General features: G+C 34.4%; 1 protein-coding gene across 3 annotated transcripts in view; it reads left to right on the plus strand.

Annotated features, from left to right (window-relative positions):
- Positions 1 to 18,484, plus strand: part of LOC125611249 (mediator of RNA polymerase II transcription subunit 13-like) — a 216,700-nt gene that overhangs the window by 106,171 nt on the left and 92,045 nt on the right. For 2 of the 3 annotated variants that reach the window (XM_048785659.1, XM_048785660.1), the window contains exon 2: positions 16,859 to 16,943. In XM_048785659.1, the coding sequence (XP_048641616.1) occupies positions 16,859 to 16,943 (85 nt within the window). Of the gene's footprint in view, positions 1 to 16,858; positions 16,944 to 17,865; positions 17,997 to 18,484 lie in introns of those variants that run through there. The other variant, XM_048785661.1, reaches the window with a different exon arrangement.

Raw genomic sequence — 18,484 nt, forward strand, 5'->3', positions numbered from 1 at the left:
AAAAAAAAAAAAAAAAAAAGAATTTAAAAGGTAATTTTTGTTAATTATTTGGAAATTATATTTTTCCTTTGTGAAAATCTATTTTAAACGGTGGTTAGATTCTAAAGCTAACCTAACAAAAGCTGATCTGAACTGAAATGCTTAACTTTAGTTTTGGTTTGTGTTCTGGTTTTGTGGTGAGTAGTGGATTGGCTAGGACATAACTCTGTCAACATTAGAAATCCTCAGAATCCATCCTGGAAAGCACCTTGTTAGAATCATGCAGTTTGAGAGCTGGAAAGACTCTCAGAGAAAGGAGACATAACTGGGAAGAAAACAGCAGAGTCAGTGAAGTGTTAGTGCTGCTGGTGTCCCAGGCTTTTTAGTTTTCTGGTTCTATAGACTCCTTTGATTTTTTTTTTTTAAACACCCTATTAGTTTGCAGATTCTCTCCTCTTTGCAAACTCTCAGTGTGTACCTTTTCAAATTCTCTCTAGAACTTCATAATTTATAATGGATAAAACTGCAACTGCCAGGACTCTTCCATAGGTCTTTGGTACTCCAAGGATCGCCAAGAGAAAACCACTGACTGCCCCATGTGTTATAGAGCTATTCAGTCCTGCTGTGTCTAAAGTTACTTGTCACCCTGCTCTCCAATGAGAATGCCATTTTGGCCAGTTTTAGAGAGAACCCAGGATTGAACTCATTCACACCACAGTGTAAACAACTGATCATTATTTCCTGAAGTATTTGCAGTTCTTACATTGACTTGTGTTAATGCAAAGGAATATTGTATTGTCCATATGCCTACATGAAGTAAAAATATTGGCAATATTGAATTATTTAGGTCATTTACACTTTTTTTTTTCCCTATGATTGGGAATTTCTTAGTTAAATTTTGGATAAAGAGGGCTGGGCTTGTGGCTCAGTGGTAAAATGCTCGCCTAGCATGTGTGAGGCACTGGGTTTCATCCTCAGCACCACATTAAAAAAAAAAAAAATAAAGGTATCGTGGAAAAAAATTTTTGGATTAAAAAAATGGATAAAGATAACCTTTTCCTGGATATGTTTCAGCTTAAGGTTTTGAGAAATTTTTGTTGCTTTCTGATAGGTTGTTTTGCATTAAACAACATAAATTAATTTTGAAGACTTGGGTGCTATGGTTCAGATATGTTTTGACTGTTGGAAGCCTGGTCTTTAGTGTGGTGATGTTAAGAGGCAGTGGGACTTAGAAGAGGTGGGGCCGAGTGGGAAGTCTTCAGGTCATTTGAGGCATTGCCCTCAGAAGGGTTTAGAGTACTTCTTTTGAAACGCTGCCTAGGTCTTGCAAGGAAGTTATAGACTGGTCGCTTTGGGATTTCTCTGGTTTCTTGTCTTGCTATGTGATCTCTCCCTCCCTCACACACTCATATGATTCCATCAGCTGTGATGTGATGAAGTCTGTGGTCTTACCAGAAGTGGCACCATGTTGTCTAGAATTTATGCCTCTAAAACTGTGAACTAAAGAAAAATCTTTCTTTATAAAAAGGCTTTATATTTTATTATGGTAATGGAAAATTGATTTATTCAAGGGGAGAATTATACACTTTTGTTTTAAAGAATAAACAATAATAATAATTTGGTTCTACAAAATCAGATTAATGTAATGGAAATTCATATGGGAACTAGACAGTCATTTATTAAATAAAGTAAGATGGTCACTAAAATGCATTTAAACTGAATTTTTTAAGTTAAAATATGATTTTGTTGATTTTTAAGAGAAGACAAGGAAACCTTGTAAAATTAATTTTATAAGATTTGGGCGAGTCTTCTTTTCATAAGGGAAATTTAGATAACTTTAAAAATGTCTTTTTAGTTATATTACATGACAGTAGAATGTGTTTTGACATATCATACATACATGTAGTATAACCTATCATTCTTGTGGTTGCACATGATGAGGAGTTACAGTGTATTCTTTTTTTAAAAAAAATATTTATTTCTTTTAGTTGCACACAACACCTTTGTTTTTATTTATTTATTTTTATGTGGTGCTGAGGATTGAACCCGGGGCCTCGCATGTGAGCACTCTACCGCTGAGCCACAACCCCAGCCCCAGTGGTCATGTGTTCTTATATGAACATAGGACAGTTATGCCAGATTTATTCTACTCTTTCCCATTCCCATCCTCCCTCCCTTTCTTGGGAGAGTCTTGCTTTAATACAATGCAGTACAAAGGACCAAAATAAGAAAATGAGTAAACCCCATTACTGATGGATTAAAAGTTGTATAAACCGTGTCCTCTGTGATTCCAGATGATAAACAAACTTGTGTAATTCTAATATGCCGTAGCACACATTTGACTTTTCTTTAACATACATTGTGTTTAAATCTACTATAGAGTTTAGTGGTCAATTTGTAGACCCCTTAGAGGATAAATTGCAAATATTTTAGTTTCTAATCTCATTGTGGTATCACGGGTCAAAAAACTCCTAAGACCAAACTAATTAAAATTGCTCAAGAATTTTGGTGCCCTGTAAAAATGTGTCATCTCTACATAAGCTTTTAAGAATTTATTGTATTTCAGTGCTCAGCCGTGCTGAGAATTGAACCCCGATCTTCAAGCATGCTAGGCAAATGCTTTACCACTGAGCTGCATTCCTAGCCTTATGCAATCATTTGTTAAAAAGCTATTTTGGGTTTCAAAGTTTTGTGAATAGTCCTTTATTATTTGCTTATTTTTGTTCCTTTAAAGTTTTAACAATATTTTACATGTGCATATTGTTTCCTTAGTTTCACAGCATGCTCTTAGTATAAAATGAAGTAGTATTATAGTAAGTTCAGGAATGAAACTAACCATTTTTAAAGAATTGTTTAATTAGATGAGACTGAGTGCATTCAGGATGGCATGGTCATAGACAAAAAAAAAATTGATTAATTATACAGACTCTGATAACCTTCAAAATAAACTTCACAGTGTTTTAGTTTAATTATAATCTTTCAGCTCCTGGCAAGTACTTTATTACTCAACTGCCAAACTCTTAACCAAACTACAACCTGTCATTACACATGCATAAACCCACAAAAGATTGCAATTTGTGAGTGTGTGAAGAGTGAGTCAACTTTATAAGAATCCTATAATAAAAAGGACTTTGCATATTGTCAGTATAATGTCAACTTATGACATTTTTTAGTTTAAATTAGGGTTTATATATTTAGAGTTCTGTCTTTTGCCAGGTGCAGTGATCAATGGGCATTAGGTGAAATGATAATTATTCTACATTCCTGTTTTTAATAAAAAGATCATTTTAGATAACTGTTAAAAGATAGCAGATTTTCTTAGAGTAGCATTTTATATAAAGGAAATAAAATTATTTTGTGGTGAAACTAGATAACAAAAAGCAAAGATAAATTATTTTGTAGTAAAAGTAAGATAATAAAAAGAGGGATTAATATAGCAGTTGAATTTTGCAGTTCTGTGGTGAAAGAAGTGAAGGTAGATCAATAATAATTTGTTAAAATGACAAAATATTTGTCACTTTTGCCTCCAAAGAATTAAATATACAGAGTGTGCTTGCTTAATAATGGTCTCATCTATTTGCCATAGGCTGTCCAGCTGAAGTACAAGCCAGAGTATCCATGAGGGCTCAAGGAGATGGCACAGAGAATGTTCTAAAGAAACCTTTGTGTACCAAGTCTTCACAGTAGTTAGTCCTCCCCACCCCACCCTCTTGGGTGTTCTCTCTCTCTCTCTCTCTCTCTCACACACACACACACACACACACACACCCCCTTGTTCTCTGTCTCTATGTCTTGGCAGATGTTATTTTTGTTACATTTGCTACTTTAACCTGTCAGTTAAAAAATAATTACTATGTCAGTGTGGCTGGCGGCTCATATAGGAAAAATATGCTGTCTCTTAATCAAAGGTGATTACAGTTTTTTCCTGTCTATAAATGTGCTTGTTGTGTAACGAGAATGCATTAATCTCAGCCTGATGTACGAAATGAAAGGCAGCAAGAAGCAGCACCATTGTTATCTCTCCAGGCGTGTCTAATGAATCGTGTTTCCATGTTCTCTCGGTCACGCCGTAGAGTGCCCTCAGCCAGGGCTAAGCCTCCTGTAAAATGCTCTTTAAGATTATTGTGGCAAGAACAGAAATGCTGGATGAGTGGGGGTTGGGGAGAGAATGCCAAGGAGACAGCTGCATTTCAAACAGTTACAGCTGCAAGGATTACTCACTGTAATAGCAGTGACAGACAACTGTTTGAGCTTTAGTGTAAAAGGCAATTTGGGGACTTGTCCTGTCAGAATTTTAGTAGCAAGTTGGTGTGTGTGTGTGTGTGTGTGTGTGTGTTTTCAAATTAGATTGTGCCTGAGGAGTGGAAGAAAATAGTTTTAATTTTTGCTGTTTAGTTGTGGCAATGTTTAAATCAATAATTGAGTAATTTTGATTAAAATCATTGTCCTGGAGGAAGTTTATAAAATGTTTATTTGTACTGTTGATGGATTGAAATGTAAATGCTCTGAGTCATATGTATGGTTTTCCTTCTCAAAATTTAATTTTATCTCATGACAATTCGTATCCCTAACAATATTGAACTTATTTGTAAATTCTGAGCCCTATTTAAGAAATTATTTCAGAAATGTATGCTTATAAAAATAATGCAAGCTCATTGAAGAAAGTTTGGGAAATACACGTAGAGGTCAAGACACAAACAGTCATTATTCTAGCAACCAAAGATAACCGTCAATTTTGGTGATTGTCTTGCAGACCCTTATTTGCTCATGCATTTTTGAGTATATGAAATCAGAGCATTTTAATTGTTTTAAAAGATACAATAGTAATAATTATTTACAAATTTTTTAAAAAGTCAGTAGCAGCTTTTGTGCAGGGGTTTCTTTTTCAGTGTGTAGCTATTAAAGCTATCTTGAAGCTTCTTTAGCAATTGTCTTTTGAAGGTCTTGTGCAGTTTATCTAGAAATTTAGTGTTAAGATTTCCTTCAGTTTAAAGTTTACTGGCTGTACATGGAGTCCTGTGATCCATTGAAATGCTAACTTGGGTCATGTCTCAGTGCTACAATGCTGTGTAGAAACCATCATTAAAACTCTGGTTATCCTGCAAGTGGCAGAGGAACCATGCTGCTAGAGGTTCCTTAGGAAGACATTATCCAGTTAAAATTTCGGATTGTAACTGTGCCTGTCTTTTACTGTTATCAATATTTGTAGTAATTTAAAATTGAAATAGGTCAAAACAAGTAGTGTGTTTTGATATGTCTTCTATCCCTGATTCTTTTTTTCCTGATATTTACTTGATTGATGAATTGACATTAGAAAGTTAAAATCCATTTGTAACATGCTAGAAATGGATGCCAAATATTCTACACACATCAGCAAATTATGAAATTAGAGCTCTAAGTGGGTAGAATTTGAATAAATTCATTTAATCATTAATGACTTCAAATATAGACTTTACAAGACAATCAATGGCAGCATAACTGTGATCAATCAGTGGTATTGTATGTAATTGAATTTTTTTTGGTATAATGCTATCTTTCAGAACTAACATATCATCATACTACTTTGTTTCTGATTTTCTTGGTAAGTCAACTAATAAGATATTTAAAAAACTCTCTTTAAGTATATTATTTGATGTAGTCTATAAAATTAAATGGAGTAATGTTTTCTTTTTTTTAAAAAAATATTTTATGTTTGGACACAATGCCTTTATTTTTTATTTTTATGTGGTGCTGAGGAATCGAACCCAGTGCCCCACACATGCTAGGCGAGTGCTCTACCACTGAGCCATAACCCCAGCCCCCCCCCCGGTAATGTTTTCTTATTGTAACATTTGCTTGTTGTAGTTCTTAGGAAGTAGATAACAATAGAAAAGTTTGTATATTTCAAACTACAGATTTATATGTTGAAAATAGAGATTGAAAACAAAGGCAGTGGGCAAATTACAAACCCTCAGAGCCGTTACCTTTGTCATTAAAAACCTAAGTGGGAAACAGTCTCCTTGTTTCATATGCCTTGCTTTAATTTATTTGTATTTTGGGAGTTTGGAGTATAATTTGATTTTCAGTAATTTTAATGGCTGAACAAAGGAGTGCCATCCCTGAAAGCACCCCTCCCCCTTCAATATTTGCAATGGCCAGTGTGGTTGCTGAACTCAATGTTCTGGATAATAGGTTTCATTAGTTTTGATGCCTGAGGTAAAAAAAGCAGTAGGTGGGAGTAAGAAGTGTTTTTGATGTCTAGACTGTTCATTTCAGCTGTTGCTGCAATATGATACATTAAAAGGAAATATGTATCATAGCTCAGAGGAAATATGTATTCTTTGAAAGTAATTCTACTTTTAAACTGTGTAAGGCAGGGTGACCTGAATTCTAAAAGCATGAGCTTGAATTTCTTCAAGGTTTCACAATCTTTATGCTCCTCCCTACTGTATTCCATTTGCCCTCCTCCCATTTTTTCCCCTTCAAATAAAGTATGTCAATTTTGCTGTGGAATTGGCAGGGATATCTTTCCAAGATCTCTGCTGGGAGACACAAAATCATTGAAGTATATGCTGCCTTGATATGTTGCCATATTGCCCCGCCCCCATCCTCACCCCAAACCTTATATATGATTTTTCTTTTAAAGAAGCTCATTAATTTCATAAGGAGCAATATTTTGCAGAATGGAAAAGAAGTTATGTTATAAATTTGTAAGAATTTTGAACAATTATTTGGGCCCTAAGTAGCAATTATTGCCGTTTTTTGGTTATGAAACACTCTCTTCTGCTGAAAACATTTATAAAGTACTTTTATAGTTTAAATATTTATTATGAGGATTACTGTATTTACAAAGGTTGAATAATAGTAATTTAGACAGATTTTGATTGTAGCCTTTACAATTTAAGTGAGATAAGTTTAGTGCCAATATTAATAGTGTTTCTTTGTGCATAGGCAGCTATACAAAGTACTACTCATTTTTTATTCTCAATTTTGCTATAATAGATAAAATAACAGTAGAAGAAGGTTTTAATTTAGGAATTCTTTTTTTTGGTTGACTCCACCACTAATTTATTGTACATACATATTAGTTGTCTTGGTTCCTTTTCTTCTTAGACTAAAGGAGTTTTTAGAAAAACTCTTTCATTATAACCAAATCGATTTATAAATGTAATATACAGAAGTAATTGTCTTACTTCTTCATATTCTTAAAAAAAAACTAATAAAAGTTTGAGAACTTGAAATATAGATTTGCGCGCACACATGCACACACACACACACATTTTAAATATAGCCCAGGAAGATTGTAGATTTCATGAAGGTAGAGTTAGTACTCCCAGGTCTTCTTATAGACTTTGACATTTGGTTTTGTTCTCAGTCCATTTTGAAAAAGGCAGCGAGGGTGAGGGTGGAAAGTGTTGAAGGTATACCATCTCATTTATGAAAACTTAAATTAGTCTAAGTATTCCAGCTACACACTCCCCCAAAAGAAGATATTCCCAAATAATCTGAATATCAAGTAGATGAAGTGTTGCCTTAAATTTAATTTTGTCTCTGAGGTATCTCAGATAATCAATTAAGAAAGCCAAAATGTAGTGGTTTTGTCTGATTGTATCATGGAGTTCTATGAATAGATTGCAGAAACAATTTCCATTATGTTTAGCCTTTAAGAAAGTCATGCAACTGTTTAGAAAATATTAAGTTACAAATTTTGAACCAAAAGGAAATTTAACTTTCGTGTTGAAGATTGCCTTTCTAGCTACTGCTAATAATAGAAGGGGGTGTGAATTGTTCAAAAAATTTGAATCCGGTCTGTACTACTAATTGTCTTAACTGGATATAGTATAAGGAGATTTTAGATTGAAGCTAATTTTGGTAAAATCTGAAAGGTATGTGTACATAGTATCAGGTCAGCATGACACACGTTTATGAAGATCTGAAAAGCTTAGTCAATGCAACTGTGAATACCTCCTTTTCCCCCATGAGGAGTTCAATTAATGGAAGAGTATTTATTACTTTAAAAAGTACATATAGATCTTTTGATCCTTTTTTGATCCTTGCTGACAATAGCCAAGTATGATTTCCAATTCTTAAACTTACTAGTTATGTAACTTTGGACACGTTTCTTAAGGATTTTAAGCATTAGCTTTCTCATTCATAAACTTGAGATTAGGATAACCTGTATGGGTCAGATTACTTAGTTGCAAACCAAGAAAAGGAGCTGATTAAAAAAAAATATATTAAAAAAATATGTTAGGTGTTTGTAGAACAATTTCCCATACTTAGGATCATCAGCACTACAGAACTGGTTTGATAAGAAAACTATTGTCGCCTATTATCAACTAGTAGATGCTGCAGGTTCTCTGCTACTTTAGCATAAGAAACTTGATCTTACAGCCTTTGTTTCTAGTGCTGACAGGAAAATCTCTCCATTGTACCCTTTGTATCTTGGATCTAGAATCAAGTGTGAACCAAGAGTATCTAGTGGGGTTTAGAATGTTTATCCTTGTTCACACCATAAGAAAAAATGAAAAAGAGGCAATCCTTAGGGATAATCATAATTGACACCAGTAAGAACTTCCAATGGTGTAATAAGCACGTGGGCTGTTCCAAGCTGTGCATAAGGAAGAATTCTGACACAGGTGGCTGAAGTAAACACTAAATGTCCTTTATTGTATCTTATAGTGTTGTGATGAGTAATCTCTTTACCTCTCTATGTATGTATAGTGTTTGGCTCAAATCTTGTAATGAAATATTAAAAATGTTTTTATGAGTAGAAAACTAACTTTGACTATTATCTTGTTTTATTGTCATTAAAAATAAGACTTTTTGGGGCTGGGAGAGCACTTGCCTAGCATGTGTGAGACACTGGGCTTGATCCTCAGCACCACATATAAATTAAATAAATAAATAAATAAACAAATAAATAAATAAATAAGATGAAGGTATTGTGTCCATCTACAACTAAAAATATTTTAAAAAATAAAGACTTTTATGTTCAGGTTCAGTAGCTGTTCTGCAAAGTATTCAAAGTAGTTTTTGCCTCACAATGGTTTTTACATACCTGCATTAGCTCTTTGAGAGCATTATTAGTTGTCATCCTGCTGCTTGAGGCATAATAGTTAGGAACTGGTGGATGGTTAATGTTGCCCAAGTTTGTCTTATTAGATTCCAAACATGCCATTGTGGATTTAACTTAATTTGGAATTTTAAAGATACACTGAAATATACATTGCCTTCATTTTCTGGAAATTCTGAACAAGAAGTAGATAAGAAATGAAGGATGATCTGACTTATACTCATTTTGACAAACCCATTTAATATTGACAGTAAATTAAAAGGATAAGCAAATTAACACATTATCCTTTTAATTCATAGCTGGAAAATACAGTGTGTGTGGGAGTGGCTGGTCTTTTAGTATAGTTACTGACTTATCTAAATGCTGTCCTATGAGAAAGCCAAACACTGCAGACTTGTGAGATTATCTGTACTGATTTATGTTTTAAATTTTGATGATCTTCTCTACGATTAAAATAAGAACAAATCTATCAACACCCTAATTTCCTGAATCACTTTGGTATCACTTTCCATCCCTGGAAACTGTTGAGGATTTTTAATGCCTTAGGTTTGCCATTGCCAGAAAGTTGTGTGAAGAGTCATAAACCATGTAGATTTTGAGTATTCCATCTTTTTACTTAGCATAATGAGCTTCACCCCCAGTTTTGCATGTGTTAGAAGTTCTAGTTCTGTGTAGTATCCCGTTGTATGGCTGTTCTACTTTTTGTCCTTTCTTGATTGAGGTACACTTGGATAGTTTACAGTTCTTAGCAACTGTGGATAATACTACTATATTTTACTGGACTATGTGTACCTAAGAGTATATAAAGATATAACAAATAAACCCCCCAGTTTCTCTTTCATGACACAGAGGACTTCTGTGACCTAATATAGATTTCCTCTGCCCACCCCACCATGCAAACAGTCAGTTCTGCTGTAGATACTAGCTGAATGTCCTCTAATTCATTGCAATTCTGACACTGTTTACCTTGAGGATAACATCAGATCCCAGAGATTGAGGGCTTAGTCCCAGATAACTGTTCTCCATTTCAAATGTTAGTCAAAATTCCCAGCCTCTAGAACTTCTGACCATTTGCCCATAAATCAGGGTTTCCTACAAATCTTCTTAGTTTCCGTTAATTTGCTAGAGCAGCCCACAGAACTCAGGGAAACATTTCATTTACATTTTCTGACTTATTATAAAGAGTATTATAAAAGATGTAGAAGAACATCCAGATGGAAGACATGCTTAGTGTAGGCACATGGGAAGGGGCGTGAAGCTTTCATACCTTTTCTATGTCATCACCCTCCAGTATCTTCTGCATACTAAGCTATCTGGAAGCTCTCAGAACCCAGGCCCTTTTTTTTTTTTTTTTAAATTTTTTTTGCTAATGTCATTATGTAGGTAGGCATGATTGATTTAATAATTTGCCATTAGTTTATCAACTCAACCTTCAGCCATTCTCCCCAGACTTGGGGGGTGTTGATGGAGGGAGTAGGAACCAGAGTTCCAACCCTCTAAACACATGGTTGGTTCCCTAGGCAACCAGACCGTGCTGAGGGAGGCCCTCCAGTCATCAGTCATTTCATAGTCATTAATTTTGGTCATTAGTATAAAAGATAGTGTTATCATTCTGTAGATTCCAGGGATTTTAGGAACTATATGTCAAGAAATGAGACAAAGACCAAATACTTATTTCACAATATCACAGAGGGATATTGTTGGGCTATGACTAGTTGATTTCATAAAATGTTGCCAAAATCAACTTTTCCAAAGTGGCTGCTGTTTCTGCATTTGCAACAGCAGTATATGACAGTACCAGTTTGTTTTAGTCAGCTTTGCATCACTGTGACCAAAAGACCTGACAGGAACAGTTTAGAGAAGGAATGGTTTATTTTGGCTCATAGTCACAGAGGTTCAGTCCATGGTCATCTGACACCATAGCTCTGAGCCCTCAGTGACACCTCATACCTAAATCATACATAATTACTCTAACTTTGTATGCTCACCAGCACTTAGTCATGTCATTTTTTCTGTTAAGCCATTCTAGTGTTGCTATCTCATTGTGATTTTAATTTTCATTTCATTAAAGGGATTAATGACCCTTTGAGCATCTTTTTTATTAATTGTTTGCCATTCAGTATTTTTCCATTGAAGTATCTGTTTAGTTTTTTTCCCATTTAGAAATTGGGTCTCTTCCCCACTTAGTGTTAAGTTTTGAGATTTATTCCCTCCTCCCTCCCTTCCCCTCTTTCTTCCCTCTCCTCTCTCTCTCTCTCTCTCTCCCCCTCTTTCTTCCTTCCTCCTTCCCTTCCTTCCTTCCTTTCTAAAACAACATATTCTGAATATAAATACTTACTGGATAATATGACTTGTCAAAATCTGTGATTTGATCCCATTGGTAGATCTTTCCAATAGCTTCACCCAATTTTTCCATATGATCCGAAGAGCTGAAGTTTCTCATTTTGATTAAACTCCATTTATCTTTTTTTTTTTTAAATTTAATGGATCATGCTGTTTTTGGTACTGGGGATTTAACCTAGGGTTGCTTAACCACTGAGTCACATCCCCAGCCCTTTTTATTTTCTATTTTGAGACAGGATCCTCTTATGTTGTTTAGGGGTTTGCTGGTTTGCTAAGTTTCTGAGGCTGGTCTTGAACTTGGGATACTTCTGCCTCAGCCTCCCAAGTTGCTGGTATTACAGGGGTGCTCCACCGTGCCTCACTTGAAATACGCTTTTGCTGACTAACCTAAGATATCAAAACTTTTCTCCTATGCTTCATTTTAGAGGTTTTAGTTTTAGGCTTTGCATCCCTATTGATATATTTTGAATTAATTTACTCTATATAGTTTGAAGTTTTATTTTGATTTTGACACATAGTAATATGCATTCCTTCTAGCACCATTTGTTGAGAAGACAACATGGCGCTTTTGGTGGGGGTGGGGGATCATATGTTTGTCAGTCCATGCCTGGACTCTTCTGCTGTGTTGAACTTATGTCCTGCACGTCTGTCCTTTCTCTACTACCACTCTGTCTTGTCTGTTCTAGCTTCACAGTAAGTCTGGAAATCAGGTGGTAGGAGTCCTCCAAATGCATTTTTCTTCATTGCTTTCATTTTTTGAGTTCTTTTTCATATAAATATGTAACTCAACTACTCTATTCCTGTAAAACATCCTGCATGGATTTTGATTGAAATTGAGTTGACTATATAGATTGGTTTGGGAAGAATCATCATCTTAACAATATAGATTTTTCCAGTTCATGATCAATTTAATTTTTAATTATTAAGGTGTTTTTTAAAATTTTTTTGTCAGTATTATAATTTCTAGCCTATAAATTTTACACATAATTTATAAGATTCATACCCAAGTATTCCATGCTACTGTAAATGATACTTCCACAGAATTTCAGTTTCTAACTATGTGGTATTTAATAATAAACATTCCAGTATATGGAAATATATATAGTACATTCCAGTATATAGAAATGTGATGTTTTTTTTTTTTTTTTTTGCCTTTTATTTTGTGATTTAGCTCGATACCTTTAGTTCTAGTTGATTTTTTTGTTTGGTTGGTTCTTTAGGAATATCTGATGAACAGTTGTATCTTGTGAAATAGGGCAGCAGTTTTATTTCTTCCATTCCAATTTGTATGCCTGGTATTTCTTTCTTTTCCTGTTATTGTACTGAATGAGACCTCAATTGAATGTGAGGATCTCCCAACAGGATTGGTGAGAACAGACACCTTAATTATGTCTTTTGCCATTAAGTATGATGTTAGTTGTAGGATTTTTGGTAATGACATTTTAAGGATTCTTTTTAGAAGAAAAAATTCTAAGATATTTCAAAATTATTGAAATCAGGATAAAATCATATTTATATATGGGAAATTGTGTTGGCTGTTCAGAAATTGGGATAAAGTTGGCATTGCCTTTGCATGCTCAGACTTTTTTAGTGTTCTACGTTGCGGTGCTGGACAGGGGTAACACCTCAACATTTCATTTAACAAAGTCTTGAGGACCATTTGAGGGCAAAATAAAGAGTATGGCTACTATCTGAGAACTTTTTTTTGGTGAGGAGAATATCCTCTGATAAGTTTAAGGTATAGCACCAGCATAACACTTGCAAAATGAGCGGAGGCTAGCTGGCTCACTGCCTTTACCCCTGCTACTGAGGAAGCAGAGGCAAGAGGATCTTAGGTTCAGGACTAGCTTGGATAACTTAGAGAATTGTAAAATAAAAAAAGGTTGGGGGTGTAGTTCAGTATCACAAGGCAGCCAGCACCTCACCAGGGTAATTCTTCCTGCATAGGAGGGGATAAGCCACCTGAGAAAAATTAAATTCTGAAGTAATTAGTGAAGAAATAAGAGACAAAATCAGAATTAGTTTTAAGGGAGCATCTGATTGGTTCTTCCAGTCCTGGTAGGAACTGGAACAGAACAGTTAAAAAATGGCTCTGGTCGTTTTTTTTTTTTTTTTTTTTTTTGAGTGGGGGTACATCAAAGGCAGGGATAAGGTTTCAGGGGTGGAGTCTTGCTTCATGATGTCTTGCATTCAACAGGTTGATGGGCATCTTGGAAAACCACACCCATCTCTGGGTTTCTGTTTGGCTAGGTTGCTGCAGCAGGTCACCCCATCTCCAGTGCTGTGAGGGACCTTTTTGGCAGAGCTGAATAGAAACTCACATATATCTGGGTGGTCTTAACCAGGATTGCCACTGGAAGTTCCCAGATTCCGTATTTTCCTATTCACTGGCTTTGGTGCCAGTTTGGTCCATACATAGTCCACAGATGGCTCTCCACTGTTCAGTGGTAAAATACTTGCCTAGTATGCTTGAGGCTTTGGCTTTGATCATCAGATTTGCAAAAGGCCTAAAACAAACAAACTTATAAAATGTTAAATATCATGACAAAATAATTAGATGCAAATACAATGTATCCTATAAGACAGCTAGCTTGGTTTCTTTAACCAGCCTTTGAAACCATTTTTTTTTCTTTTCATGGAGATGTACTGTTCCATATTAAAGGAGACTTAAAATACAATTGGTAGACCTTGTTCAGATTCTGATTTGCTGCATATCAAAGTATGTAGGAGTGGAATTTGCTTAAAGAATAGTCACGAGTGACATGACATTTTGGTCAACACATTGGTCCTATAAGATTATAATGGCCGTAAAAATTTCTGTTGCTTAGTGAGTGACATCATAGCGTAGCGCCGTGCAGCGCCTTACGTGTAGTGATGCTGATGTAAACAAACATGCTGTCTTGCCAATTGTATAGAAGTATACATTTATTATCATTTATTATCATGATTGAGTATTATGTAATACTCAATCATGATAATAAATGTAATACTCAATCATGATAATAAATGACTGTGTTACTGGTTTTCTATATAGGTTGAACATTCCTTATCTGAAAGACCAGATGTGTTTCAGATTTCACTGCTTTTCAGATTTTGGAACGTTTGTATAGACTTTACCCTGTGAGCATCACTCATATGGAAATCTGAAGTGCACCAAAGTTTTAAACTTTTTGAGTGTTGAGAGTTTCTAATTATAGAACATTTTAGATTTTTGAGCTAGGGATGCTCAGACTGCACTAAGGTTTGTAATTTTAGAGTGCACCCCTATTTATTTAAAAATAAAATTTATTGTAAAATTTGGTGCCATGGTACACTGGTAGTAGCAACATTCATCTTCTGTTTACTGTGCCTTTTGATTGAATCAAGGGCCACATGAAGTGACTGACCATACCATTTTGTTTGTAAGCACACTCTATGATGTTCGCACAATGACAAAATCCCCCTAATGATGTATTTCTCAGAAAGTTTCCTATTGTTAACTTATACATGACTATATCAGGACAAATAGGGAAAGAAAACAAAGTAGAATATTTGAAGCAGATAACATAATGTTGATAACTTTTGGTTAGAAATATTTTGAACTTGTTACTCTATTTTTAAGTATGTTTGAAGGTTATAATTATAAAAAGTTTTAAAATATTTTTTAGTTATTGGACACAATACCTTTATTTTTTTAAAAATTTATTTATATGTGGTGCTGAGGATTGAACCCAGGGCCTCGCACATGCTTAGGCAAGTGCTCTACTGCTGAGCCACAATCCCAGCCCTTATAAAAAGTTTTTAAAAGGTGTGCTAATTGGTATCACAAACTGGGAAGACAATCCTGCAAATAAGAGCAGGAAACATTTTTCACAAATGCTATACCAACACCATTTATGGTACAATGGACTATTTTTAGAAAAACACTGATATCAGTAATTGATTTGAAGAGTGATTTAGAAGAGTTGGACTTAAGACTATTAAGTGTTAGGAATTTTCAATTAATTTATTTTGCTAACATCTGTTTATGTGCATAATAATGATAAATAATGAACACATCTCAATTAGTCTTAAGGAGCTCTTATAAAAATTTTGTGATTGAGATATTTATTTGTTACCTTCCCTTTCTCTCGGTGATTTATAAAATGATAGTTAAAAGCTGATGGTACCCTTAGAGCCAGTGAAACATATTAAGAATGAAAAGCAATTAAAAATGGGGTATTTACTGTGAATGTGAGTTCTCTTTCCAACCCTGGAAAGTTCCTCTAGAAGGGGAACATGGGAGAATAGGGATTTCACGAAACCTTTGACTATCCCTTGCTAGCAGGAATGCTTGTCTATTTACTATACATTTTCCCCATTTTTAAAAAAAGCTGCAAATAACAAATAGTTTGATAAAGCAGGATTTGGGAATCTTCAATAAGTCAATATCAGCCACATAGAATTTTTTTTTTAAATTCACATACCAAGGAAAAGTATTGGACTAGTTTTAAAATAAAAAAAAAAAGAGTCTTACACACAAAAGGCATGAATGTAAATACATTTTTTAAAAATGCTATGTGTTTAGAAAATGTGGGGATATCTGTTGGTATGGCAGAAAGCATTAAAATGCACTGTGGATTCAATGTATGTTTTGATTCTCTGATCAGAATTTTCTCAAGTGAATAATTTTGTTAAGATAAAAATAAAAGGGAAAAGAAACTTTCTTTTGCAAATGTTTCCATCTTGTCAATTTTTTGGTGACTTGAACTAATGTAATTTAAAAAGGAAATTATAGTTTCCTGGGGCATTTTCTGTCTGTTTATATACTTATGAAAGGAAAGAATTTTAAGAATACATGGGACATTGTTTGTCTTGAAATTTTTTGGTATTATTTGTGGCTCAATATTCTAACATTTCAAAGCCAAATATGATATTTCCCAAAATGTAAAATATTCACAAAATTATGGATTTAGAAAGTAAATTTGATGTTATTTGGAAGGTTTGGTTTAATTCCTGACAGTCTCCCTAAAATCATAACTTTAAAATCCTATCCAGAAATTATCTACCTTAAAGAAATTTGTGTAATTCTGACACTATAAGAAATTATTTCTTCTTTATTTACTCTTTGAAAATATATATTATAATCTTGGTATGAATTTGTGGCATTCTTGTTATCTTGTAAGAGAACATTAATAAATTAGTCTTTGTGGCACTATTTGGTGGAAAGTTAATTTCAGAATTTCAAGATAATTTTAAACTAATTGGAAGCAGGTTGGAAAGACCTTTATGGAAGGAGAATTGCATCATGCTTCATGTTTCAAAGACTTTAATAAAAAATTTGTGTTTAAGTATTTTATTATTTTGAGAAGTACTTGACTTTCTTTCTCTGTTCCAGTGTAAGATTAAGTCATTTAAATTAACTCATTAACTTTGCTTTAAAAAAGGTTTTAAAAGTTTCTTTATTTTATTTGGATGTCCTTTTTACTGTTTTTTTTCCCCCCTTCTCTTTTTGTTTTTCAGTTGTGGAAGAAGGACTCTGGGAAAATGGCCTTTCCTATGAATGTAGGACGCTGCTCTTCAAAGCGATCCACAATCTCTTAGAAAGGTAAGAAAGGGAACAGGATGACAGTTGTTTTGAAGCATTCAAGTATATTGCTAAATCTCAGGATTTTTTATATACAGTGATTTTATTATTAGTGTAAAAATTAAAGTATGCCTGGCTGGGCTTGGTGTCATGTTATCTATAATCCCAGCTTCTTGGGAGGCTGAGGCAGGAGAATCACAAGTTTGAGGCCAGCATGGGCAACTTACAAAGGCCCTGTCTCAAAACAAAAATGAAAAAGGATTGGAGATATAGCTTAATACCTAATACTAAATTTTAAAAAGAAAAGGGAAGGAAAAAAAGAAGGAAGGGAATATTTCAGGAATAGTACATAGAAATAACTCCTTTCTCCTCCATATTGTTTCTTGTTTTTTGTTTTTAAAATGAACCATGAACCACGCGTAGCCTCAACATCATTATTCTTTTCTCCCTTGAGTATTTAGGTGTATATTTCTTAAGGATAAGGATTTCCTTTCACATAAGCACAGTATAATTATGAAAGGAGATTTAACATTGATTAAATGCCATTATTTAATCTGTAGCTTAATTCAGATGTTGTCAGTTGTCCCAGTTATGTCCTTACAGCTTAGCTCCTTGAGACTCACCCCATGATAATGCATCATTTAGGTTTCATGTCTCTAAATACAGAAGTTTGTCTTTCTTTTTTTGATACTAGCATATGTTGGCTCCTCAATTGAAGATAGATTTCTCATGATAGATTCAGCTTATGCTTTTTAGTAGGAATGCTGTAGAAGTGGTTGTGAGTTCTATGTTCTGTGTCATGGCAGGAGGCATATAATGTGATTAATGATGTTATCATTTTTGATCATTTCATTGAAGTGATGTTCTATCAGATTTCTTCACAGATTATGTTTTGTTAACTATGATCTTTCTCTGTTATGTCTTTCCTTTATGTAATTTTTAGCCAGGTACAATGGGAGTGTGTAATTACCCTCTTTGTCATCAAAATGTGAACTGTATGCTGAGCATGGTGGCACACATATGTAATCCCAGCTAATTGGGAGGCTGAGGCAATAGTAGGACCACAAGTTTAAGGCAAGTCCGGGCAACTTAGAGAGACCCTGTCTCAAAATTTAAACAAAAAGAGGTGGGGAGAGGAGATTGAGTAGGTACCCACGTGTAAGGCTATGTATTCAACCCCCAGTACTGCAAAACCAAACCAAAACAAAACATAACAACAACCACAAACAAAACCCAAATCTACTTGTTTTAGTCTCTATTTGTAGACCTGGCCTAAATCGATAATTACCAGTATGGCGCTAATGTTAAATGCCACCATTATTTCTGTTTTTCTTAGTTGGCAATGGCATAAGGGAGAGGTTTTCATGTTCTTCCATTCTGTTTTCTCTCTCTGAATATTGTATAAATTTGGGTTCATGGACTGCTATTTTATTCAATGGATTATCATTCATTACTACCATCATTTATTTTGATACTTTCAGATTTGGCTGGGGAAACCCCCCTTTGATATATTCTTGTCGTTGTTTGCACACCTCCTTACTTGAAACATTCCCTCCCTCCCT

The sequence above is a fragment of the Marmota marmota genome, unplaced genomic scaffold (assembly GCF_001458135.2).
Source record: "Marmota marmota marmota unplaced genomic scaffold, marMar, whole genome shotgun sequence".
In the NCBI taxonomy this organism is placed as follows: domain Eukaryota; kingdom Metazoa; phylum Chordata; class Mammalia; order Rodentia; family Sciuridae; genus Marmota; species Marmota marmota.